The sequence below is a fragment of the Gobio gobio genome (genome assembly GCF_949357685.1).
Source record: "Gobio gobio genome assembly, chromosome: 17".
NCBI classification, from domain to species: Eukaryota; Metazoa; Chordata; class Actinopteri; order Cypriniformes; family Gobionidae; genus Gobio; species Gobio gobio.
Genome location: NC_137110.1, coordinates 34,329,680 through 34,352,952, shown reverse-complemented (window position 1 = coordinate 34,352,952; position 23,273 = coordinate 34,329,680). Strand labels below are relative to the sequence as shown.

General features: G+C 40.6%; 1 protein-coding gene across 3 annotated transcripts in view; it reads left to right on the top strand.

Annotated features, from left to right (window-relative positions):
• Positions 1–23,273, top strand: part of prkcaa (protein kinase C, alpha, a) — a 162,394-nt gene that overhangs the window by 73,268 nt on the left and 65,853 nt on the right. For all 3 annotated transcript variants that reach the window (XR_013818318.1, XM_079840996.1, XM_079840997.1), the window contains exons 4-5: positions 19,858–19,969; positions 20,149–20,277. Coding sequence is in view for 2 of the 3 variants with exons in the window: in XM_079840996.1 (XP_079697122.1) it covers positions 19,858–19,969; positions 20,149–20,277 (241 nt within the window). In the remaining variant the exon portion in view is untranslated. The remainder of the gene's footprint in view (positions 1–19,857; positions 19,970–20,148; positions 20,278–23,273) is intronic.

Here is a 23,273-nt window from a genome sequence, read left to right as displayed (position 1 = left end):
CTCCGGCCTTTGGTCAAGCTCTGAGAGGCGGCTGCACATAAACTGTCTAGAGATGAGAGCGATTGATCTGTCGCTAAGAGCTTTCCTCCCATGCACCACGTTCTAGTCTGAACGGACAACGTGTCAGTGGTATCCTATATAAATCGCCAGGGTGGACTCAAGTCAAGCTCTTCACCCACAAACGGTTCAGTTAATTTGGAGCCTCTTCGGCCTCAGAAGACAATGCTCATTGCCCAACATTTTTCTCCAAGAGCAGGGATGCGCTGGCCCACGACTGGCCCAGTTGCCCACTGTATGAATTCCCTCCGGTCACAATGTTACCTCAGGTCATCAAAAGGATCAGGGAGAGCAAGTGTGCAGTGCTTTTAATAGCCCCTCTCTGGAGGAACCAACTTTGGTTCTCCGAGTTGACTCAGCTGCTAGAAACAGCCCCATGGCCGATACCGCTGAGGAGAGACCTCTTAAAGCAGGCCAAGGGAACGATCTGGCATCCCCATCCCGACTTGTGGGCCCTTCATCAACGGATACCCAGGAACCTCCCAAAAAGGTTGCTGAATACTATTTCTGAAGTGAGAGCGCCTTTTACCAGGCGGTTTTACGCTCTAAAATGGTCAGTGTTCTCAAGCTGGTGTGCAGCGTGAAACCTGGACCCATACTCGTGTGGAGTGACAGAAGTGCTCTCCTTCCTTCAAGAGCTTTTGGACGCGGGTCGCTCCCCTTCCACGCTCAAAGTATATGTGGCGGCCATAGCAGCGTTTCACGCTCATGTGGCCGGACAGTCACTGGAGAGAAGCGATCTAATCGTGCACTTCCTCAGAGGAGCTAGGAGGCTGAACCCACCTCAAATCCCATCAGTTCCTATATGGGTTCTTTACACGGTCCTAGAGGTCATGTAAGGTACCCCATTTGAGCCGCTTCAATCTGTGAGCCTGAAGCACCTTTCGCTCAAAACTGCTCTCTTGCTTGCACTATCTTCAGTCAAGTGAGTTGGTGATTTACATGCGCTCTCGGTGAGCGCTTCCTGCCTTGAGTTTGAGCCTAACGACTCCAGGGTTGTCCTCAAACCAAGACACGGGTATGTACCCAAAGTGCTCTTCACTCCATTCAGAGCACAGGTCATTTCGCTGTCATCTCTTTCCTCGTCTGAGGACGAAAGAGACGTGAATCTACTCTATCCCGTCAGGGCTCTTAGAGTTTATTTAAGCCGCATCTAGGCAGTCGGAACAGCTCTTCGTATGCTTTGTTGGTCGCACCAGAGGGTGTGTGATCACGAAGTAAAGATTGTCGCAATGGATAGTAGATGTTATTTCGCTGGCTTACGAGTCAAGAGGTCTCTAATGCCCCATAGGCGTCAGAGCTCATTCCACTAGAGGCATGGCCTCGTCATGGGCTTGGTCCAGTGGAATACCACTTGAAGATATCTGTGTGGTGCAGGCTGGGCCTCTCCACCCACATTTATTACATTTTATAACTTGGAGTTTCCCACTTTGCAAGCTAGGGTCCTTTCCACATAGACAAATGTATAACACATTTACAACAACTATAAGGCCGACGCTGTCCGGTCTAGTTTTATCTAAATTATATGACAGGAATATTCCTTTTCCTGCAATATACCCTTAAATGAGGCTCACCATTTGTTGGCCTCTTTTTGGGACTCATAACTTTCACTCCTCTATGGGCCTCGGGCTCTTTAAGTTTATAAACATGCACAGCGTTTTAAATTGGGTTCCCATAGCGTAAGTTAAACTTACGCAATACGAGAGTACTCTCGAAAGGCAATGTCTTGGTTACTAAATGTAACCTCCTTCCCTGAGGGAAGGGAACAAGTATTGCGTAACCCGCCGTGCACAGCCAATCATCACGCTAGTATGCTCTGCTGGGGTCTGCTGTGCAGCTGCACTGGATTTTACATATATAAACTTGCGTAAACTAAACTTAAGCAATACTCGTTCCCTTCTCTCAGGGAACCAACGTTACCTTTAGTAACCGAGACATTATGTCTTAAGGTATTAAACAGACAGGACAAACCATATCTTATAATAAGAGATCTGTGCATTAGTGTGAATGCAGCTTATTTGATATCCTGCAGTCCATGATGTCATCAGTAATGATCAAACAACAGCAAAGATAAGAGAAAAATCACTCACAGCTCTTGAATAAAAAACGTTCAGATACTCTTAACTACTTTGTTTATTACTTGTAATATGTTTATTTGTTAATCTTTATTATTTACTGTGTGCTTTTATGTTTTTAAGTTATATTAGTTTACATATGTAATTCAATTAATTAAAAAAAAAAAAAAATTTAAGTCGGTAAACTAATTATTTAATAAGAAAGAAAATAGATGAAGAATCATAATTCAGGCCCATTTTCATTTACAAACCTTTTCACTCCACCAAAGAATTACATCTGCTTGTTTGGCATTTCTCTTTGTTAGACTATAGAGACCATTCTCAGTGCTAGTGCTCCCTCCACAAGAAGAATCTATGCCACTAAATGGGGTGTCTTTGAAAGGTGGTATTCTGCACACCATGCAGACCCAGTCAACTGCCAGATTGTTTCAGTGCTTTAGTTTCTGCAGGAGAAGTTATCAGCAGGCACATGCCCTGCCACTCTCAGGGTTTATGTGGCTGCCATATCAGCCTGCCACGCCCTGACTGACGGGGTGCCATTTGGGAAGCATCCTCTGATCGTCTAATTCATCCGTGGAGCCAGGTGACTGAGGCCTCCCGTAAGAGTCAAGATCCTTAGCTATAGTCCTCGAGGGGCTGTTTGAGATTCCCTTTGAACCTCTAGAGTCAGTGCCTGACAAGCTTCTGACCCTAAAGATGGTTTTTCTAATGGCAATTAGAAGATTAAAGAGAATAAAGAGAATTGGGGATTTGCAGGCTCTGTCGACTTTGCCATCCTGTTTAGACTTTTCCCCAGGAATGGTGAAAGCCATTAAGCTTTCTCATCCTGACTACCTGGCCAAGGTTCGATTCTTGACCGTACATCCGGTCACCCACGAAGCCTTCTGTCATCTGCCATTCACAATGCAGGAGCAGGAAGAAACGTCACTGACTGTGTCCAGTCCGTGCTCTTCAGACCTGTCCACCGCACTAGCCAATGGCGTAAGTCAAAGCAACTCTTCGTTTGCTATGAGGGTCGAAACAGGGGGGCGGCCGCCACCAAGCAAACAATGTGAGACTGGGTGAGGGATGCCATCGCTCTAGCCTATGAGGCACGCGGTCAAGCTTCACCTCTAGGAATTATGGCTCATTCTATCAGGGGGGTCACTTCTTCCTAGACTTTGTCAAGGGGCTCGCCTATGAGGCAGGCTGGTTCTCTCTGAATACATTCATAAAATTAATGTTCATGCTACTTCAAGCTTGCACGTCCTTGAGTCAACTTCCCAAGCTCATGTCCGAGAACTTGTGTGTGCTTGTGAGCACACACTACACAACTGTGAGGGGTCCAGACACCTCCAGTACGGCGGCATTGGTATTCTTGTTTCCAGAGCACTACAATCAGTGCAGCATAGAGATATGCTTTAAAAAGATAACATTTTGGATGACTTGACTGTAACCCTGTTCCCTGAACAAGCGGAAATGAGATGCTGAACTTCATTGCCGCACTGAGGATGTGCCTGGATGTCTCTATAGTCAAAGTGATAACTGAAAGGCGCACCTGTTGCACATCTATTTGGACCCTCTGATGTCATACATTCTAATGACGTTACCGTCACCTTCAGAGATTCAAATTCAAGGCCAATTTCATTTGTCGTGTTTGCACACATTCTTCATAACTGGTCACACACAAAGTGTTCCAGAGCGCTACAATCAGCAGAGCATCTCGTTCCTGCTTTTTCAGGGAACAGGGGACTATCAAGTAACCAAGTAACCCGAGACTATTGTGTAGAGATTATTGTGTAACTATTATAAATGAACTACATGGAATGTAGCATTTTCTATTTGTTTTAAAGTTTACAAATTTTCACAAAGTATTTTTAACTTCCATGTACAAGCTGAAAGCCACTCTTGACCAAGAAGAACATAAAAGGCAGATTTGAATATGCTAAAATCCATTTCGATAGACCTGTGTAGCTATGGAAGAATGTTTTATGGAGTGATGTGACCAAACTGGAACTTTTTGGGGCATCAATAACATACTCACGCGTACCTAATGTATGACTCCTGCATGTCACTGTAATCGACTTTACCTGCAATACAATAATCATCCAAACAAAACTTTATTCAGTGAGCCGAGAGCGCACATACATGGTTTGCGCATCAATTATAACGGACATGCGTGTGCCTAGTATGTCACTGCAATCGTCTTTACCTTCATTACAACCGTCATCCATCAAATCTTTTTAGCGACACTGGTTTGCTTTATCCAACTGAAATGTGAGTTTGCGGATCCTGTGTTCATGAAGCGGTTGGGTGTTTTGAGCCGCCGTTCAGTCTGTATTTCACACAGCGCGATTAGAAACGCCCTTGGGCGGCTCCGAATCCAAAACAATCGCAGAATACGGACGAGAGAGGTGGTTCTTTGTTATCATTTATATTTTTAATTTATATCATTTATATTTTATTATTTAACGTATCAATAATAAAATTAATGAATTATATTAATATATTCAAATTAATTTTAAGTTATCTCGCGGCTCACCCGGAGGATCACTGAGGTTGGGAACCACAGATCTAAACCAAGCATGCAAATGAAGTATCCAGGTAAAGGGACCAGCCCCAGATTCTAGAATGTCACCAGTCCTAATCCAATCAGCATAACAGTGTCATTCAAATGCATAGGTGCTAATCCAATCACTCTGACAGTATTGCCCATACCTTCACATAATCGTTGAGACAAAAGCACAGCTGTGCCTTGAGCTTGTCATGCCAAATGGTCTAGAAGTGTATACAGACAAAAGACTAATGTCTCAAACACATAAGCTGCCTTACATGATCTCCTTATAATGTCATCAATTCAATGTAGAACACAATGTACATAACAGTTTCAGTTTATATACCACTACATTGGAATTTAGATATTACAATTTATACATTTGTAATCCCACAAGTACCATGCCATTTTGCCAAAGATGGTGATGCCTTCGGTACAGAGACTGAAGTGTGTATCTTGAGTGAGTTTTAAATCTCATTGAAAATATTTGGTGGAATTTGAAAAAAAAAACAGTGGTAACAGGGGTAAACGTGGTTTCAAGCGAGGAATGGGCCAAGATTGCAGTAGGGAGGTGACAGAAGCTTCTAAGAACTTGCAGGCAGCATTTATTGGATGTTATAAAGAATAAAAGATTCTGCACAAAATGTGACTTTTCGTGGTTGAATAATTTCATACATGAATGTTTAGAGCCAATTATATATATATTTTTTTCTTTCATTTTTCTTCAACTTTACATCAGAATCACTCAAATGTGTATTAATAAACTTTCTAAATTAGTTTACTGAGGCCATCCATTTGTTATTTTTTTTTTTAAAAAAATTATCTGCATTAAAATGTCTTGCAGGTCAAGGGGTTTGAATAAGTTTGATTGCAACTGTATGCCATTATACACATTTATTTCTTCATAAACCATATATACAACAAAACACACACACCTACACACATACATGTTATTGGGAGAGATCAAGTTTTTCCACAGAGGTATAAAAACTGAAGTCAGGTTAAACCTGCCACGCCTTGACTGATGCATTAATAATAAGAGGATGGCGGGAATGAGCTAATTAACACAAGCCTCAAATGAGAGACAACCCACCCCCTTTACCACTTTGATCTAAAATAATGCCATCACAGTATACTCAATGCTATCATCAAATCTCAGTAACTTAAGCCACACCAACATTAGTCCATAATAAAAAAATATATATATTGGCTACAATATTTGATTTCCCTAAGTTTGGGAACCATTTCCTATCTTTGAAATTGTCTTTCTATTAAATGTCCCTACAAATGAGTGTATCTTACGTAGGAAGGAAGCTAGGGACATTTAATCTTGTCTGGTAGCCTTGATTAGATGTATACAAATAGAATAAAAAAGATTGTGTATACATTTGCAAATTTTTAACATTTGATTTTCTATATGTTGATCAATAACATGATGTTATTGGAACAAAAAAAGCACCTCGACAGTTTAGGAAATGGCAGAAGATTGTCCACTAGCAATGGATGAGAGATAAAAAGAATTACAAGAGAGTAAGAATGTTGACATGCAAGAGTGTTTACATCAGACACGCAGCTAATTTAATAACTATAATAGCGCATATTTGTCTATAATAAATTATAATTACTACATCATGTTTGGCAAAAAGGTTAGAGGATAATATTTGCTCTTTTAATGGTTACGAGTTACATGTTACAGAGTCTACGATGGAAACTACTTACCTTTACTCTTAATTCTGTGTTTTGAATAAAAGGACGTCTCTTATGTTTCATGCAAATTCAGTACATTTTTGTTTTCAAGGCTGTGGGCAATTCAACCCCTAGCCTTGAAAAAAAGGCCTTTCATGTTAAAATCCATGTTAATGTGAAAAACGCTAACAAGGTTTTTGCTTTTGATCATCCGATCGCTTGCTTCAGAAGACAAAGTGCCCACATAATTTACAAATGCACAACATATGCACTGAAATAGCTGTATTATTCTGTTTTATAGTTTTCAAAATTTCTCTGTTCTTACAAAATAAACTTTTCGTTTTTAATGCACTAAAGTGTAAGCGCAAGATGTGAGCATGTTATAGCATTAAATGAAACGTCTTCATTCATATTGATTTTAACTGCCATCTATTAAAGGGGTCATGAACTGGCATTTTTTTATACTGTTGTCTGATGTCAACTTATGATGTTCGCATGGTTTTTACATTCAAAAACATCATAATGAATAAGTAATAGGCTATATTCTACCCTGGTTTTGAGCCTCTCTCATGGAACGCTCGGTTTTTATGGGCGTGTTGCACTGAAAACTTGGAAGTAATATTTGCATATTATAATGAGCTTCAGCTCCCCCGTCATGTGGGAATTGTTTTGAAAGCGTGTGGGAAAATGGCAACCGGAATGATTCGTCCCACAGAGCTCGCAAAATGTCTTTATCAAACAAACACAATGATTTATCTCTTATCCACCCACGATTGATTGGAATGTTATTTTGTATTACTTGGCCCGCCCGATCGGTTGATATAATCGCGAACCGTGCATCACTAAAACACACGCACACACACACTCACACACACACACACACACGTACAAGCCTCATTGCAGAGTCAGACAAATCAGCATAATAAAAACTTCTGCAATTGTATTTTTCCTTCAAATATCAAGTCAAGAGAGTGAACAACGCACATCAAGAAAGGAATGTTATTTCACTATTTAAGGCCAGTGATACGTTTTGGTAGCCACCCTGGAAAACACATAGCCACGTGCACATAATCAATAGATATCAAGCGATCTGTAACAACGCAATACTATCAACATATAAAAAAAAAACTTTTTTACTCACACAAGTTTGTTGCTTCATTCATTCATGTAATCTCATCCTGTCTGCAAATCCAGTCTCTTGTTTACAAACAAATCCGTGGTGAAATGAAGGAAGAAACGTGCAATGTCTTACCCACGTGAGCTGGATATTCATTAAAAATAAAGTTAATTCATGCATTCATAATATTGGAATCCGAATGAAGCTTATGCAGCTTGGAAGTTTGATCTGGTTTGGCTCTACGTAGGCCTATGCTATTTATCTATAACATGTCAGGCACGAGTCGGTGGGCAGGGCTACAGAATCAGGCGTTCTTCTTCTGTTGAAGCGGTGTTTCACCACACTCTGACGACACATCTAGGCACATTCTGAGATCTCTCGTTTGCTGGGCCTGGTGTCAATAAAATCTTTTCTTTGACTAACAAGGAAGTTTTCAGCTCCGAGACAGGATATGCTGAGATGGACCCCTTTTCCACCGACACTGTTCCGGTGCAGGTGCCTGTGTATGTTCTTAAACCGTTCCGTGCATTTCCACTGCAGAACAGCTGATCCTTCATTTATGATCCTTCATGGTGTATCTCTACGTCAGATCTTGGTGATCCATCTTTGGCGTAAACTCCCTCCCTAGCATGTAGTATCTGAGCCTCTCCAAAGCCCACTTGATTGCCAGGCATTCCTTCTCCACTGTGAAGTACCGCTCCACTGGAAAGCAACTTCCTGCTCAAGAACACAATGGGCCTCTCTTCACCCGCATCTCCCTGGGCCAGGAATGCTCCAATCTCCACAGCAGAGGCATCTACGTGGATTATGTACTCCTTTATAAAATCTGGACTTTTGTGGACTGGGCCAGAACACACCTGCTCCTTCAGGGTGTTGAAGGCTGCTTCACACTCCTCAGTCCAGGTAATTGGGTTCTTAGCAGCTTTACAGAGCAGGTTGGTCAACAGTATGGTGGTGGTAGAGAAGTTGTGAATGAACCGTCGATACCACCCTACCAGTCCCAAAAAGGGTCGGCATTGTGTATGCATTAAACCTTGACTGGGCATTCAGCTTCCTGAAGTCAAAGCAGATGCACAGGGTGTCATCTTTTTTTGGGACGATCACATTTGGGCTTCTCCAAATTCACTCTTGGAGGGTTCTACATATAACAATTCCAGCTTTGTTTCAATTTCTGCTCTCAGGGGTGCCATCAGACTCTCAGGTACTCGATATGGCAGTTACAAGGTGTACTGGTCCAGAAGGTGGTGCAGCTCAGCCTGTTTGGACTCTTCCAGATGAAGCAGATCAATGCCTGCTGACTGTGCTGGCCCTCTAGCATTCGGTTATGGTTGATCCTCTTCCACTTTACAAGTCACTGGCACGGCAGTGGCTCTTTGGTTCATGTAGGTTGTCTGCAAACTGGAAGGTTGGTGGTTCGATCCCCGGTTCCACCTGACCAAGTGCCGAGGTGTCCATGAGCAAGACACCTAACCCCAGCTGCTCCCGACGAGCTGGATTGCGCCTTGCATGGCTGACACCGCCGTTGTAGTGTGAATGATTGTTTGAATGGGTGAATGATTGGCAAATGTAAAAGCGCTTTGGATGGCCGTAGGTCTGTTAAAAGCGCTATATAAATGCAGTCCATTTACCATTACCATCAGCAGCGATATATCAGGTTTGCTAGGTGGCTCTTTCAACTCCTTTAGCTGATTAATATGGTAAGTCTGTGCAGCCTTGCCTTTGTCAGCGTTATAAATATCATAAATCACTGGTCCCATCGTGTGAACGATACTGAAGGGTCCTTGCCACTTCATCAGTAGTTTGTTCGTAGATGTTGGGAGCAGTAACACAGTTCTCGGGATATGGTGTTTTGGTCATGCCACACCTGTGCCTTTTGTGCCTACCGGAGGTTCTCTTGGGCCATTTCCCTGTAGCGCTCTAGGTGATCTCTCATCTCAAGGACATACTGGACGATGCCCTTCTCAGACTTCATCATCTCTTCAGATGAAGGGGCTTCCCTGCTCTTTCGCAGGAGATCCAATGACCCTTAGACCCACCATCCATACAGAAGCTTGAATGGAGAAAAAACTGTTGATGCTTGTGGAACCTCCCTGTAGGCAAATAGCAAGAACGGTAGCCATGTGTCCCAGTCCCTTCCAGCATCTGACACACAGTTGTGGAGCATGTTCTTGAGTGCCTGGTTAAAGCACTTCACCAGTCCGTCTGTCTGTTGGTGGTATACAGTAGGTTTGTCTTGATTGTGGTAATGACTAACTGCCGAAACAATAGCCTCATCATGGTCCCTTGATCTGTAAGGATTTCATCTGGTGTCCCCACTCTGGAGAACAGCTGGACAGCTCTTGTTGGCGCACAGGACTGTTTTTGACACGTGTGGCGTGTGGTGCAGTATGTCTGTATGTCAGTGTACATTGACAAGTCAAGAGAGTGAACAACGCACATCAAGAAAGGAATGTTATTTCACTATTTAAGGCCAGTGATACGTTTTGGTAGCCACCCTGGAAAACACATAGCCACGTGCACATAATCAATAGATATCAAGCGATCTGTAACAACGCAATACTATCAACATATAAAAAAAAACTTTTTTACTCACACAAGTTTGTTGCTTCATTCATTCATGTAATCTCATCCTGTCTGCAAATCCAGTCTCTTGTTTACAAACAAATCCGTGGTGAAATGAAAGAAGAAACGTGCAATGTCTTACCCACGTGAGCTGGATATTCATTAAAAATAAAGTTAATTCATGCATTCATAATATTGGAATCCGAATGAAGCTTATGCAGCTTGGAAGTTTGATCTGGTTTGGCTCTACGTAGGCCTATGCTATTTATCTATAACATGTCAGGCACGAGTCGGTGGGCAGGGCTACAGAATCAGGCGTTCTTCTTCGGTTGAAGCGGTGTTTCACCAAACTCTGACGACACATCTAGGCACATTCTGAGATCTCTCGTTTGCTGGGCCTGGTGTCAATAAAATCTTTTCTTTGACTAACAAGGAAGTTTTCAGCTCCGAGACAGGATATGCTGAGATGGACCCCTTTTCCACCGACACTGTTCCGGTGCAGGTGCCTGTGTATGTTCTTAAACCGTTCCGTGCATTTCCACTGCAGAACAGCTGATCCTTCATTTATGATCCTTCATGGTGTATCTCTACGTCAGATCTTGGTGATCCATCTTTGGCGTAAACTCCCTCCCTAGCATGTAGTATCTGAGCCTCTCCAAAGCCCACTTGATTGCCAGGCATTCCTTCTCCACTGTGAAGTACCGCTCCACTGGAAAGCAACTTCCTGCTCAAGAACACAATGGGCCTCTCTTCACCCGCATCTCCCTGGGCCAGGAATGCTCCAATCTCCACAGCAGAGGCATCTACGTGGATTATGTACTCCTTTATAAAATCTGGACTTTTGTGGACTGGGCCAGAACACACCTGCTCCTTCAGGGTGTTGAAGGCTGCTTCACACTCCTCAGTCCAGGTAATTGGGTTCTTAGCAGCTTTACAGAGCAGGTTGGTCAACAGTATGGTGGTGGTAGAGAAGTTGTGAATGAACCGTCGATACCACCCTACCAGTCCCAAAAAGGGTCGGCATTGTGTATGCATTAAACCTTGACTGGGCATTCAGCTTCCTGAAGTCAAAGCAGATGCACAGGGTGTCATCTTTTTTTGGGACGATCACATTTGGGCTTCTCCAAATTCACTCTTGGAGGGTTCTACATATAACAATTCCAGCTTTGTTTCAATTTCTGCTCTCAGGGGTGCCATCAGACTCTCAGGTACTCGATATGGCAGTTACAAGGTGTACTGGTCCAGATGGTGGTGCAGCTCAGCCTGTTTGGACTCTTCCAGATGAAGCAGATCAATGCCTGCTGACTGTGCTGGCCCTCTAGCATTCGGTTATGGTTGATCCTCTTCCACTTTACAAGTCACTGGCACGGCAGTGGCTCTTTGGTTCATGTAGGTTGTCTACAAACTGGAAGGTTGGTGGTTCGATCCCCGGTTCCACCTGACCAAGTGCCGAGGTGTCCATGAGCAAGACACCTAACCCCAGCTGCTCCCGACGAGCTGGATGGCGCCTTGCATGGCTGACACCGCCGTTGTAGTGTGAATGATTGTTTGAATGGGTGAATGATTGGCAAATGTAAAAGCGCTTTGGATGGCCGTAGGTCTGTTAAAAGCGCCATATAAATGCAGTCCATTTACCATTACCATCAGCAGCGATATATCAGGTTTGCTAGGTGGCTCTTTCAACTCCTTTAGCTGATTAATATGGTAAGTCTGTGCAGCCTTGCCTTTGTCAGCGTTATAAATATCATAAATCACTGGTCCCATCGTGTGAACGATACTGAAGGGTCCTTGCCACTTCATCAGTAGTTTGTTCGTAGATGTTGGGAGCAGTAACACAGTTCTCGGGATATGGTGTTTTGGTCATGCCACACCTGTGCCTTTTGTGCCTACCGGAGGTTCTCTTGGGCCATTTCCCTGTAGCGCTCTAGTTGATCTCTCATCTCAAGGACATACTGGACGATGCCCTTCTCAGACTTCATCATCTCTTCAGATGAAGGGGCTTCCCTGCTCTTTCGCAGGAGATCCAATGACCCTTAGACCCACCATCCATACAGAAGCTTGAATGGAGAAAAAACTGTTGATGCTTGTGGAACCTCCCTGTAGGCAAATAGCAAGAACGGTAGCCATGTGTCCCAGTCCCTTCCAGCATCTGACACACAGTTGTGGAGCATGTTCTTGAGTGTCTGGTTAAAGCACTTCACCAGTCCGTCTGTCTGTTGGTGGTATACAGTAGGTTTGTCTTGATTGTGGTAATGACTAACTGCCGAAACAATAGCCTCATCATGGTCCCTTGATCTGTAAGGATTTCATCTGGTGTCCCCACTTTGGAGAACAGCTGGACAGCTCTTGTTGGCGCACAGGACTGTTTTTGACACGTGTGGCATGTGGTGCAGTATGTCTGTATGTCAGTGTACATTGAGGGCCAAATAAATTGTGAGCTTATGTGTGCATAAGTCTTTTGGAGTGCCATATGTCCTACCCATGGAACACTGTGTGTTAAGTGTAACAAGGGGACGACAACTTGTAGGAACAACTAAACGGGTAGAATCAGGGGTTTGCATGTTCAATTCTTCATGGATAATAACATTATTTTTCCCACACAAGTCAGCTTGTTTTCCCTCCAACACATTAGCAAACAATGTTTTTAAATATTCATCAGCTCTTTGCAGTTCTTCAATATTTTCTAGGCCCTTCAAGCCATGAACTTCTAGTCCCTGTGTTTGGATCTCAGGGGCTGTCCAAACAGAGGAACTGTAAAAAGCTGATCTCCTAGATCACTTCAGTTGTGGATAATAAGTGATCTAGGAGCTTACAGCTTTTACTCTACATGTTGTCTAGAGTTTTTTGTCCACAGAAATTTCGTGGGAACATATTTTTGCAGTGTTTCATAAGCAGAACTATCCAAATACACTTTAAAATAAATAACGTCTCGGTTACGTATGTAACCCTCGTTCCCTGAGGAGGGAACAGAGACGTAACGTCAGTGATTGACGAATGGGGGTTTCCACAAACGCTGCCTGAGCATGCTGAAAGCCCAAACATACCAGGCAGTGTTTGGGCAACAACGACCGGCCGCACCCAGAAGAGCATGGGCTAGACATCCTGAAAAGGACGTGCCACGTGCAAGCTCCTTTTGTGAGAGGAAGCCACGCAGTGACGCCTCGTACGCTTTAGCCAGGGAAGCACACACCAGCCATCTAGCACACCACTGCGCAGATCAGCAGGCAGTAAGTATGTGTTCGATGGAACGCTCCGTTACACCAACGCCACTGGAAAGCTGCTCATCTCGAAGGCTTGTCGACAGACTCAGTATCAGGCTTGCAGGAGTGAAGAGTAGTTCTTGGCTCCAGAGCAGAAACATAATGTGATGTTGCAAGCGTACTTCCTTATATACCCACGTGGTGGGGCGGAGTTACGCATGCAAATTCCGCATGCCCATGGCATTGGCACTGCCATTGGGCGTTTTTTAAGATCTCGAAGATGATTGGCTTCAAAGCAAAACTCCCATTTTTCAGTCACTGACGTTACTTGGAGTGACTGAATGAAAGGGAACAGTAAAACCCACTGAAGAGATGCATGTCTATCCCTCACAGCCTGCTTTTATTCCTGTTAAAAATCAAAGATGGCGCTTCTGTGAATAAGTTCAATAGTTTAAATTTCGGAAAATGAATAAAGTGGATAGAATTTGATATCTAAAATATGAAATGTAACAAAGTACAAAGCTTATTGCAATTTATTGGATTGGAGGCACGCTACAATGTTCTGTTCATTCATCAACTGAAAACATTGGTCTTGTCTTTTTTTTTTTCTTGCTTTCTCCAAACCAGTTGGGTTAATGCTGTACAAAGGCAGTACATTCTGATTTAAAGCACCAATAATGTAAGCAAATTCTATATTTTCCAAGTGCTTCAAACGGTTTTAGTGAAAAACACATTTATTTATTTATTTATTTATTGCTATTTTTATGCTAAAACCATATGGAAGCAGAATAGTCTCGTTAATAACTCACACAAAAAACAAGATGCACACATGTGTAGCCAATTTCACATGCATGAAACCAAATTCACGTGCGCAAAATAAAATTATACATTCATAAAATACATTTCACAAATGCAAAACACAATTCGTAGATTTACAACTGTGAACAAAAACTTTAGAATGTTTAAAATGTACAAGTTCATCCTATAATGTGAATGTGCAAATCGTCATTCATGTGTGAATTGCCTTGGATTTGTGTGTGTGTGTGTGTTTTTGAGACTTTCCTGGCAGCGCTCTCCTCCCACCCAGATCAGTTGTACGATTTAGCCAATCAGATTTAATCTTATCAATCGGCCAATCATAACCGCATGAGGGCGAGCCCACCTGGGTGTTACGTCATCAGCATTCGACCACAGTTAGAGATCATGGCTAAGATCATGGCTAAGCAGCAGAGGTATGTGCAGGTTGATCGGTTCATTTCTTTGTTTACTGAAACTAAGAAGTTAGAGATCAGTTGAAGTGATAGTTTATTAACTGCTGTGTGAAAATAAACATTTATTTTAAGTATTGATGGAATACTTAAAAGGAAATGATTTTACCATCACCTCACCTCATCTCCTGCTTCCTGCTCTTCCTCTGCCTGCACCTCTTGTACTACGTGCTGACTGCTTTAAATATCAAACCAAAATATGATGTGTTCTGACAGAGAAAGGTCTAGTGATGACTAGATTGAACACATTTCATTTGTTAACTTTTACCTGATGTATTGCACTTAAATCATTTGGCCATAAACAACTATCTACTTTAGAAGAAAAGAAAACACTGACTGGAACACTACCAACATCCCTGACCAGCCATGCAATGACATTGTGCTTCCAGTGCCCCGTGACTGAAGAACTTGTAACTTCAAACTGTTAGTCAGCCAATCTCACAGCTATAGAAGATGTATATATTTCTCTGTACTACATGTTGTGCTTCTTCATACTTGAGATTGTCAGTTCATCATTTAGTCACCCTCAAGTTGTTCCAAACCTGTATGAATTTCTTTGTTCTGCTGAACACAAAGGAAGATATTTGGAAGAATGTTTGGAACAAAGCAGATCTCGGCAGCCATTGACTACGATAGTATTTTTCTCCCTACTATGTTAGTCAATGGGGACTGAGATCTGCTTAGTTACAAACATTCTTCCAAATATCTTCCTTTGTGTTCAGCAGAACAAAGAAATTCATACAGGTTTGGAACAACTTGAGGGTGACTAAATGGACAAAATTTTCATTTTTGGGTGAACTATCTCTTTAATCATGGCCAAGTAATTTCATATAGGTTTTATTCCCAAAGGATTAATACACTTTCAAAGTAATAAAACGTATACTGTACATCAACTGTAGCAAATGTCTTTGAATCGTTTAATTCTGACATAAAACAAGAACGTTTAATAATGCATAGCAGGGCTTTATTCCTTGAGTGTGTACATTTAATACAGTAACAATGCATGACTTTCAGCCTCTTGTTGAAACAACAGTCAAAATGGATGGCTTGCAACATGAGTGTTTTGAAAGAATTACAGTAGTAATGGTAAAGTCAAGGTACTGGTTGTCTCTGCAACTTCATACATCATCTGTCTTGGAAATCTGAAACAATAAAAATACATGTATATGCAGCTTAAATTAAAACAAAGCATAGATGAAACGTACATGGTCTCCAATGTATGCACTTCATTCCATAAATTATGGAATGCATGTGTGGTGCATGACATGCAGGTACAAACACACTGCTGTGACTGCTCTTTCCAAATTAAATAATAGTACAAGACCATGTGAAAAATATCCAAAAACTTTATATTTTTCATAGTCGTCTATTTATATACACCATCTCTCATCATTCAAACCATTGTTATGCTTTCTATGGAGTTTATGAATCTAAAAGCCTACATGTGTATGGTATGCATATCCATAATTCCTTATGAAGTAAACATAAGAATCCATCAATACTTACAATTAGACATGTGCCGGTAAACGGTAATACGATATACCGCAATAATGAACATGCACAATATTGTTATCGTGGGCACTTCAAAATACCGTAAATAATTATTTATTACGAATTATTCAGATTTTTAGAATGTATTTTAAGAATACTTTACCCGTCAACCGTTTAATATGAACAACGCGTCAAAGAGGAACGCGCACTGATGTAAACAGACCGTTCATGAGCCGAGCACATGGCGGAAGGCGTGAAGACGCACTGAAGTGCACATTCACTTTCAGACAGCAGAGGGCGCTGATGGAACAGCAGAAATACAGCCGTTTCCCCAGTAATCACAATCCGGTGCTCGTCATCACATAACCTAATACTTAAAGACTTTTTTTTTTTTTAAGTTTTAAATTACATGCCCTAGATATTGTTTGAATATGTTCTGACTGTTGTTCAATCACACACTTTACAATATGGCTCCATTATTTAACATTAGTTCATTCATTAACAAACTGACAATGAAAAATACTTCTAAAGCATGTATTAATCTTAGTTAAATGTACATTTCAGCATTTAATAACACATTATTAAAATCAAAAGTTGTAACTATTATTTAATGGACCTGAGCTTACACTAACAGTTGCTTTTTTAAACTAACATTATCAAAGAAGAATAACTTCTGTAAAAATGTAGCTATTCGCTCTTTGTTAATGTTAATGCTTTAACTGGCGAGACATTATTGTAAAGTGTTACCTATTGTTCTTTATAATTCTTTAGCACTTTAATCTGTTTCAAATATTTGTTTACTTTATACATTTTTGTGTATTGCTTTATTGTATTTAAATGTTTGGTTCTTTTGTTATAATAAAGTTTTTAAACCTGTTATAGTATGACAACACTTTTTTTGCAACTTTTTTTAAATATTGTGATAATACCGTATACCGTGATAAAAGCTTCAGCAATTAATCGCAACATGAAAATTTGATACCGGCACATGCCTACTTACAATAAATGTTTATTTTAACACAGAAGTTAATAAACTATCACTTCCACTGATCTCTAACTTCTTAGTTTCAGTAAACACAGAAATGAACCGATCAACCTGCACATACCTCTGCTGCTTAGCCATGATCTTAGCCATGATCTCTAACTGTGGTTGAACGCTGATGACGTAGCACCCAGGTGGGCCCGTCCTCACGCGGTTATGATTGGCCGATTGTTAAGATTAAATCTGATTGGCTAAAGCGTACAACTGATCCGGGTTGGAGGAGAGCTCTGCCAGGAAAGTTTCAAAAACACACACACACAAATCCTAGGCAGCTCACACGTGAATGACTATTTGCACATTCACATTACAGGATGAACTTGTACATTTTGAACATTCTAAAGTTTTTGTGCACAATTGTAAATCTACGAATAGTGTTTTGCATTTGTGAAATGTATTTTATGAATGTATTGTTTTTTGTGCACGTGAATTTGGTTTCATGCATGTGAAATTGCCTACATATGTGTGCATCTTGTTTTTTGCGTGAATTATTAATGAGTCTAATCTGTCTCCATAAAACCAAGGCAGCTGTCGTTGCTCTTCTTTATAGCTATATCGCGATTGTTATGGAGCACCATTTATTTATTTAAATTTAACATTTGATATAATTAATTTTTAGCTTTACATCAACTCATAAACCCCTTTAAGTTCCCTCACAAACCTCCAACAACAACAAATCCCAGTTTGGACTTAATCTAGGCCATTACTGATGACGGTACTCACACTTTGTAGTTTGTCCGGCCTGATAATTGGATGATGTGGAGAAAGCACAATAATTTCACAAGGCATGTGGCTTTCATACTATTAGATTTTAATGTCTATTTTGATTTTAGTGGGATTTTAATGGCATTATTATATCATTATTATGATTTCCGGAGCAACATAAATCCAAGTGTTAAATGTTGTAGTAAGCCATTATAGCTAATTATATTCAGCCATCCATGAAATATTCATCCATTTTTAATAATGGATGGTTTTCTGAAGTGAGGGAGTGTCTTTTAATGTTTGGCTATGGTCAAGCCTCTGAAATTAATTTCATCTTTGTCTCATCTTTGTCTGAGGCCCTGTTTGATTAGACATTCTCCTTTCCTCTCTATAATGTTTTGGGAACAAAGCAAGGTTGTTAAAACCTCATGATCAATGCAAAGAATTTAAGGCAAACAAAACAAACCCAACAAAACACTTGTTTCTCCACTGTAGCGCTGTCTTTTTTTGCATTTTGCTTTAATGTACCAACAACATTTTACAAAGGTGGAGAATAACACATATGCCCGGCTCCACAGACAAGGCTTAAGCCTAGTCCCAGACTAAAATGCATGTTTGAGCTGTTTTAACGTAAAGTAACTTCTTACATTCATATCTTTAAATATGTCAGTGCCATTGTTTTGTCTCAAGATGCACACCAGTATTGTTTTTTTTTCTGAGACACATTTTTAAAAAGTTACTTGAATGTCCTTATTTAACTAAGGCCTAATCCTGGCTTAATCTCAGTCCTATCTGTAAAACCAGGGAATCTACAACATTATGACCCAAATTAATTCCAATGTTGGTGAGTAGCTAAGTACAAGTAGTGACGCTACTAACTTAACTAGATTCTGCTTGACAGTAGCTCAGTTGCTTTTGAAAGTGTAGCTTTCCAGTGGCAAGTAGTGGTGTAGCGCGACCAAAAGCGACATTCCCTCTTGCATTTTGACGAGCCTGCAATGCATTGAAGCAGCACAGCGTCTTCTTATTAAATCACAAACTTAAATTGTGCCATCTATTATTTTATCACACATCTTAGCGGCTTTACAGTTCATTGAGAAGAGATCGTCTGATGATGTATGTAAACTCAACTGGTGGGTGCAAAAGTGGGTCACAAGAATGTTCTGAGTGGGTCACAGAGTGTGCAGTCAAAGAAACAAACATTAACAACAAAACACGTAATTCTAAATGTTTTTCTTATGCGAGACTTTTTTTTTTAAAGATGTAAAAAGCGTGAAAGCTGTTGACTCTTCTGTCAGACGCAGTTTAAGTAAAGAGTGCCTGAGAAAAACGAGTTGTCATTTCATAATTTTTTTTGGTGCATTTTAGCAGGGTAGGTAAAAATCTGAACTTTCCTGCCTGGAAAAAAACCTTAGTGTTGAACCCTGATATATTAAAGGCACAACTAAATGTGACATTTATTACAATGGGTTTATGTGAAGATTGTTTTGAAGTTCAAATATGTTTAAAGCCTATTAAATGTAAAAATAGATAGCTTCCATTTATACTGTAATGTTAAATGACTATAATTAATGGCTAAATGGCCATAGTTTCTGTCCTGACATAGTTTTATAATGAACCTAAAAGATCACCAACGTTGTGTTTTGCGGCATTGCTTTGAAAACAAAATTGTGATATTAGTGTGCTTATCACACCGCAATGGCTGTGATCTAATTAAATAGGTTGCAGCAGGTTTCAGAGAGAAGTGCGGTGTGATCACGCAAGCAGCTCTGGATTGGCGTCTCAGAGCGGCTTCATTCTAGGTCTAGCTAACTACTTTTTCAGAAGGGTAGCTTGACTCTATCTTAACTACTTTATCTTATGAGTAGCTTGTAGCTTGTCAAGCTAGAGTATCAGAGTAGCTTCCCTAACACTGATTAATTCTACAAGGCTTTCTGAATTTTGGAATTTAATGAGCCGTGTACTTGCTTGCCAGTAGCTCTGATTCGTTTGCCAAGACGAAAGAGGGATAGAGAATGTTTAGTTTTGCTTTAGTCTCCTGTTCTGCCTTATTGCCTTTTGGGTTTTCTCAGACTCAATCTTCTGACATATTCTCTCTCTTTCTCTGTCTTTTTATCTGTGTAGGACCCTAGGAGCAAGCACAAATTTAAGATCCACACTTATGGCAGTCCCACATTCTGTGACCACTGTGGATCTCTTCTGTATGGACTCATACACCAAGGGATGAAATGTGACTGTAAGTACAATACTATACCTATTTTCCCCCAGAGGAAGTTATGTAAGATTATTCACGTGGTTATTTAAGATTCAGCCCATACCTATATCAATGTACAGTATATGCAGTAATCATTTGATTAATTATTGGATTATTATAAACTTTAAAAATATTACATGCAAGATATAATGTGTTCACAGCCTGTGATATGAACGTCCATAAGCAGTGTGTGATGAATGTGCCAAGCCTTTGTGGAATGGACTTCACAGAGAGACGAGGACGTCTTTACATGAAAATCGAGGTGATCGAGGAAAAAATGCATGTCACAGGTGAGTTTCCCTGTTTTTACTTAACCAAAGATGCAACAGTGCAAAACATGTTAAAGGGATAGTTCACCCAAAAATGAATATTCTGTCATTAATTACTCACCAAGATATTTTTTGATGAAATCCGAGAGCTCTCAGGCCCCTCCATAGACAGCTAATTAATTACCACTTTCAAGGTCCTGAAAGGTATTAAAACATCGTTAAAATAGTCCATGTGACTACAGTGGTTCAACCTTAATTTTATGAAGTGACGAGAATCCTATTTGTGCACAATAACGAACAAAAACATTTTGGTCTAGCCTGTGCCAGTCTCCTACGCAGTTTCCGCTGTAAATAGTGCAGCTCTTTCGCGATCTATGGCAGCCGATGCTGTTGACGTGAGCACCACGACGCATATGCAGGAGCTGCAACGGAAACAGCGTAGGAGTGATAGCAGTACATGAAGTGTGCTTACTTTATAGTATAGTAGCCTGTTAGCCAGTATTATAGATTATTACACATGAGGTGTGCATTATGCCATAAAATAATGAAACAATAGAAAAGTTGGATTACTCTGAATGGGAACCAGTGATATAGCCTAGTTTTCTTACACACAGATTTGTCAATATTGTGACCAAATTGTTTAAAAATGAAACATTTAAAACTACATTTAATAATTTACTGATGCATTTCAACAGGTCATGGATATTTGTTATCTGTCCTTTTTGACACATCTATTATAGTATACTGTTTGAGGCTATTGCTAGTGTCAAACTTAAGCATTTACAATCTAGAGCAGGGCTATTCAATTGGCGGCCTACGGGCCAAATCCGGCCCTCCAATCATCTCCATTCGTCTGAGGGCACCTCCCACTCTTTACCTGGCAGCGCGGCTAAATTTGATTAGATACGTGTGCGTACTATTAGGGCTCTGACTGACCTGAGAAACGTTTTCTGTGCCAATATTTAAGTGGTTATTATGTGTACCATTTTTTTTGTAGTCAAATTCGCGATTCCAATGTGAATTTGTGAATTAATTTGTGAATTAATTTGTGAATGAATTAACATATACTATGTTATAATTTTTGAGTCGATTCTTTATTTTCAGTTATTTGGCCAAAATCGATTGCATAACGGTCTGAAACTATTCGAATTCGCACCACTCTCTCACTGAAGCGGTTTCTCGGTCAGTGAAACAAACAGATTGTACATCGAGAGAACAAATAGTGCTGTTTTCAATTGTTTCAGTAGATTGAACTAGTGAACTAGTGGATAACGGAACACAATCTCAAAGGAGTTGCGTTTACTCCAGGTTCCGGAGACCATTATTAAACAGCGATGTTTAATAATGATAATCCACTGATAATCCAGTGAGAAGTGGTTCACTTCGACACATACCTCTCTGTTACAAACCACAAATCACTCGCTGATTAAACTAGTTTTAAATCGGATGAAACAGTATTTCCAATATGACTGATGAAGAAAACAGGAGAAACACTGCCATGAACAAAGTAACTTTTAATTCCCCAAATCACCACCCTTTCAAACATTTACCATGAATGTACTGTAGTAACACTAGGGGCCCTATCTTGCACCCAGCGCAATTGACTTTGTACACCGACGCATGTGTCATTCCTATTTTGCACCCGCGCAAAGCGCGCTTTTCCCTCCACAGAAGCACGTCGCTAAACTAGTGAATGAACTTGCGCTACCTGGGCGGTTCAGCGCAAAAAAGGAGGCGTGTTCCGGCGCAAACAATTCCTGGTGCTATTTTGCTGTTCCATTAAACAATTGCGCCACTGACCAGAAAAAACCTAGTCTAAAGTCAGTGGCGCGTTGCGCGTTGTTCATTATGCTATTTTAAGGGCGCATGCTTGACCATAATGTATAGCGTGCACAACGCGCATACACTTTGCTCATGTAATCTACACAGATGCAACAGTTATTTTTGCAAATCATAAATTGTTACACTAAAAAAATATTAACACATGAGATGACGGAAATCATTGTGGTGTGCCACGAAGATGTGAAAAAATAGGCATAAATCTAGCTTACAAATGATTCAGGGCCAGGCTAATTGTAATAATTAAGGATAAGACCTGTTTGCCCAATAGTGGCAAGACATATATGTATATAAGGACATCTGACAAATTGGTTTGTCCGTCAAGAACCAGGAAAAAAAATCGACTGAAAAACTGAAAAAACTGAAAGACTGAAAAAAAAAAGACTGTGAAATCACCTTTACCATAATGTACAACATTACAACTTCACTTCTCTGTCTTTAACTGCTCTTAAAAGCACATCAGTCTCCTCGGCTGTGAACCGCTCCTGGTGTGCGCCTGGTAAATACGCCATAATAATAGCAATCCATAATGGAACTTGCGCACCTGCTTTTAAAGGGAATGTTGGATGACGCTCGGATTGGTTTATTCACGTTACGCCCAAACCACACCTATGAATAATGAAGCTACTTCAGACCAACCCATTTTAGATTTGCGCCGGGCGCAAGAGCCATTTATCCCGCCGGGAAAATAGCAACAGCGCCGAGACCCGCCCACAAAGTTACTTGCGCTTCACGCGTTGACACTTGCGTTTCAGATCGTTAAAATAGGGCCCTAGCTGTATTTCCCATGGTTTGGGCAGGAATGTGGAATATTTATACTGAATACTATGTTATAGTAATTTATATTGCATTAGATTTATTAGGTGGGTAGGGGAATATAATTAATTTTGTTATGAAATTATGGTAGCTTCTTTCTGTGTATAGTTTAGGCTTTCTGTATGTGTGTATAGTTTAGGCTTTCACTGTGTTTATAGATTCATACTATAATAATATAATTTGACAGTGGTCAAATGGCTTTGGTTACCAAGTCAGCCTATAATAATAATTATAAATAAAATAATTCTTACCAATAGATTGTATAATTCATATTTATTCATATACAACCCTGGCCCACCTCGACTTTTCGATGTGATAATCCTGCCCTCAAATAAAGCTAATTGAACACGCCTTATCTAGAG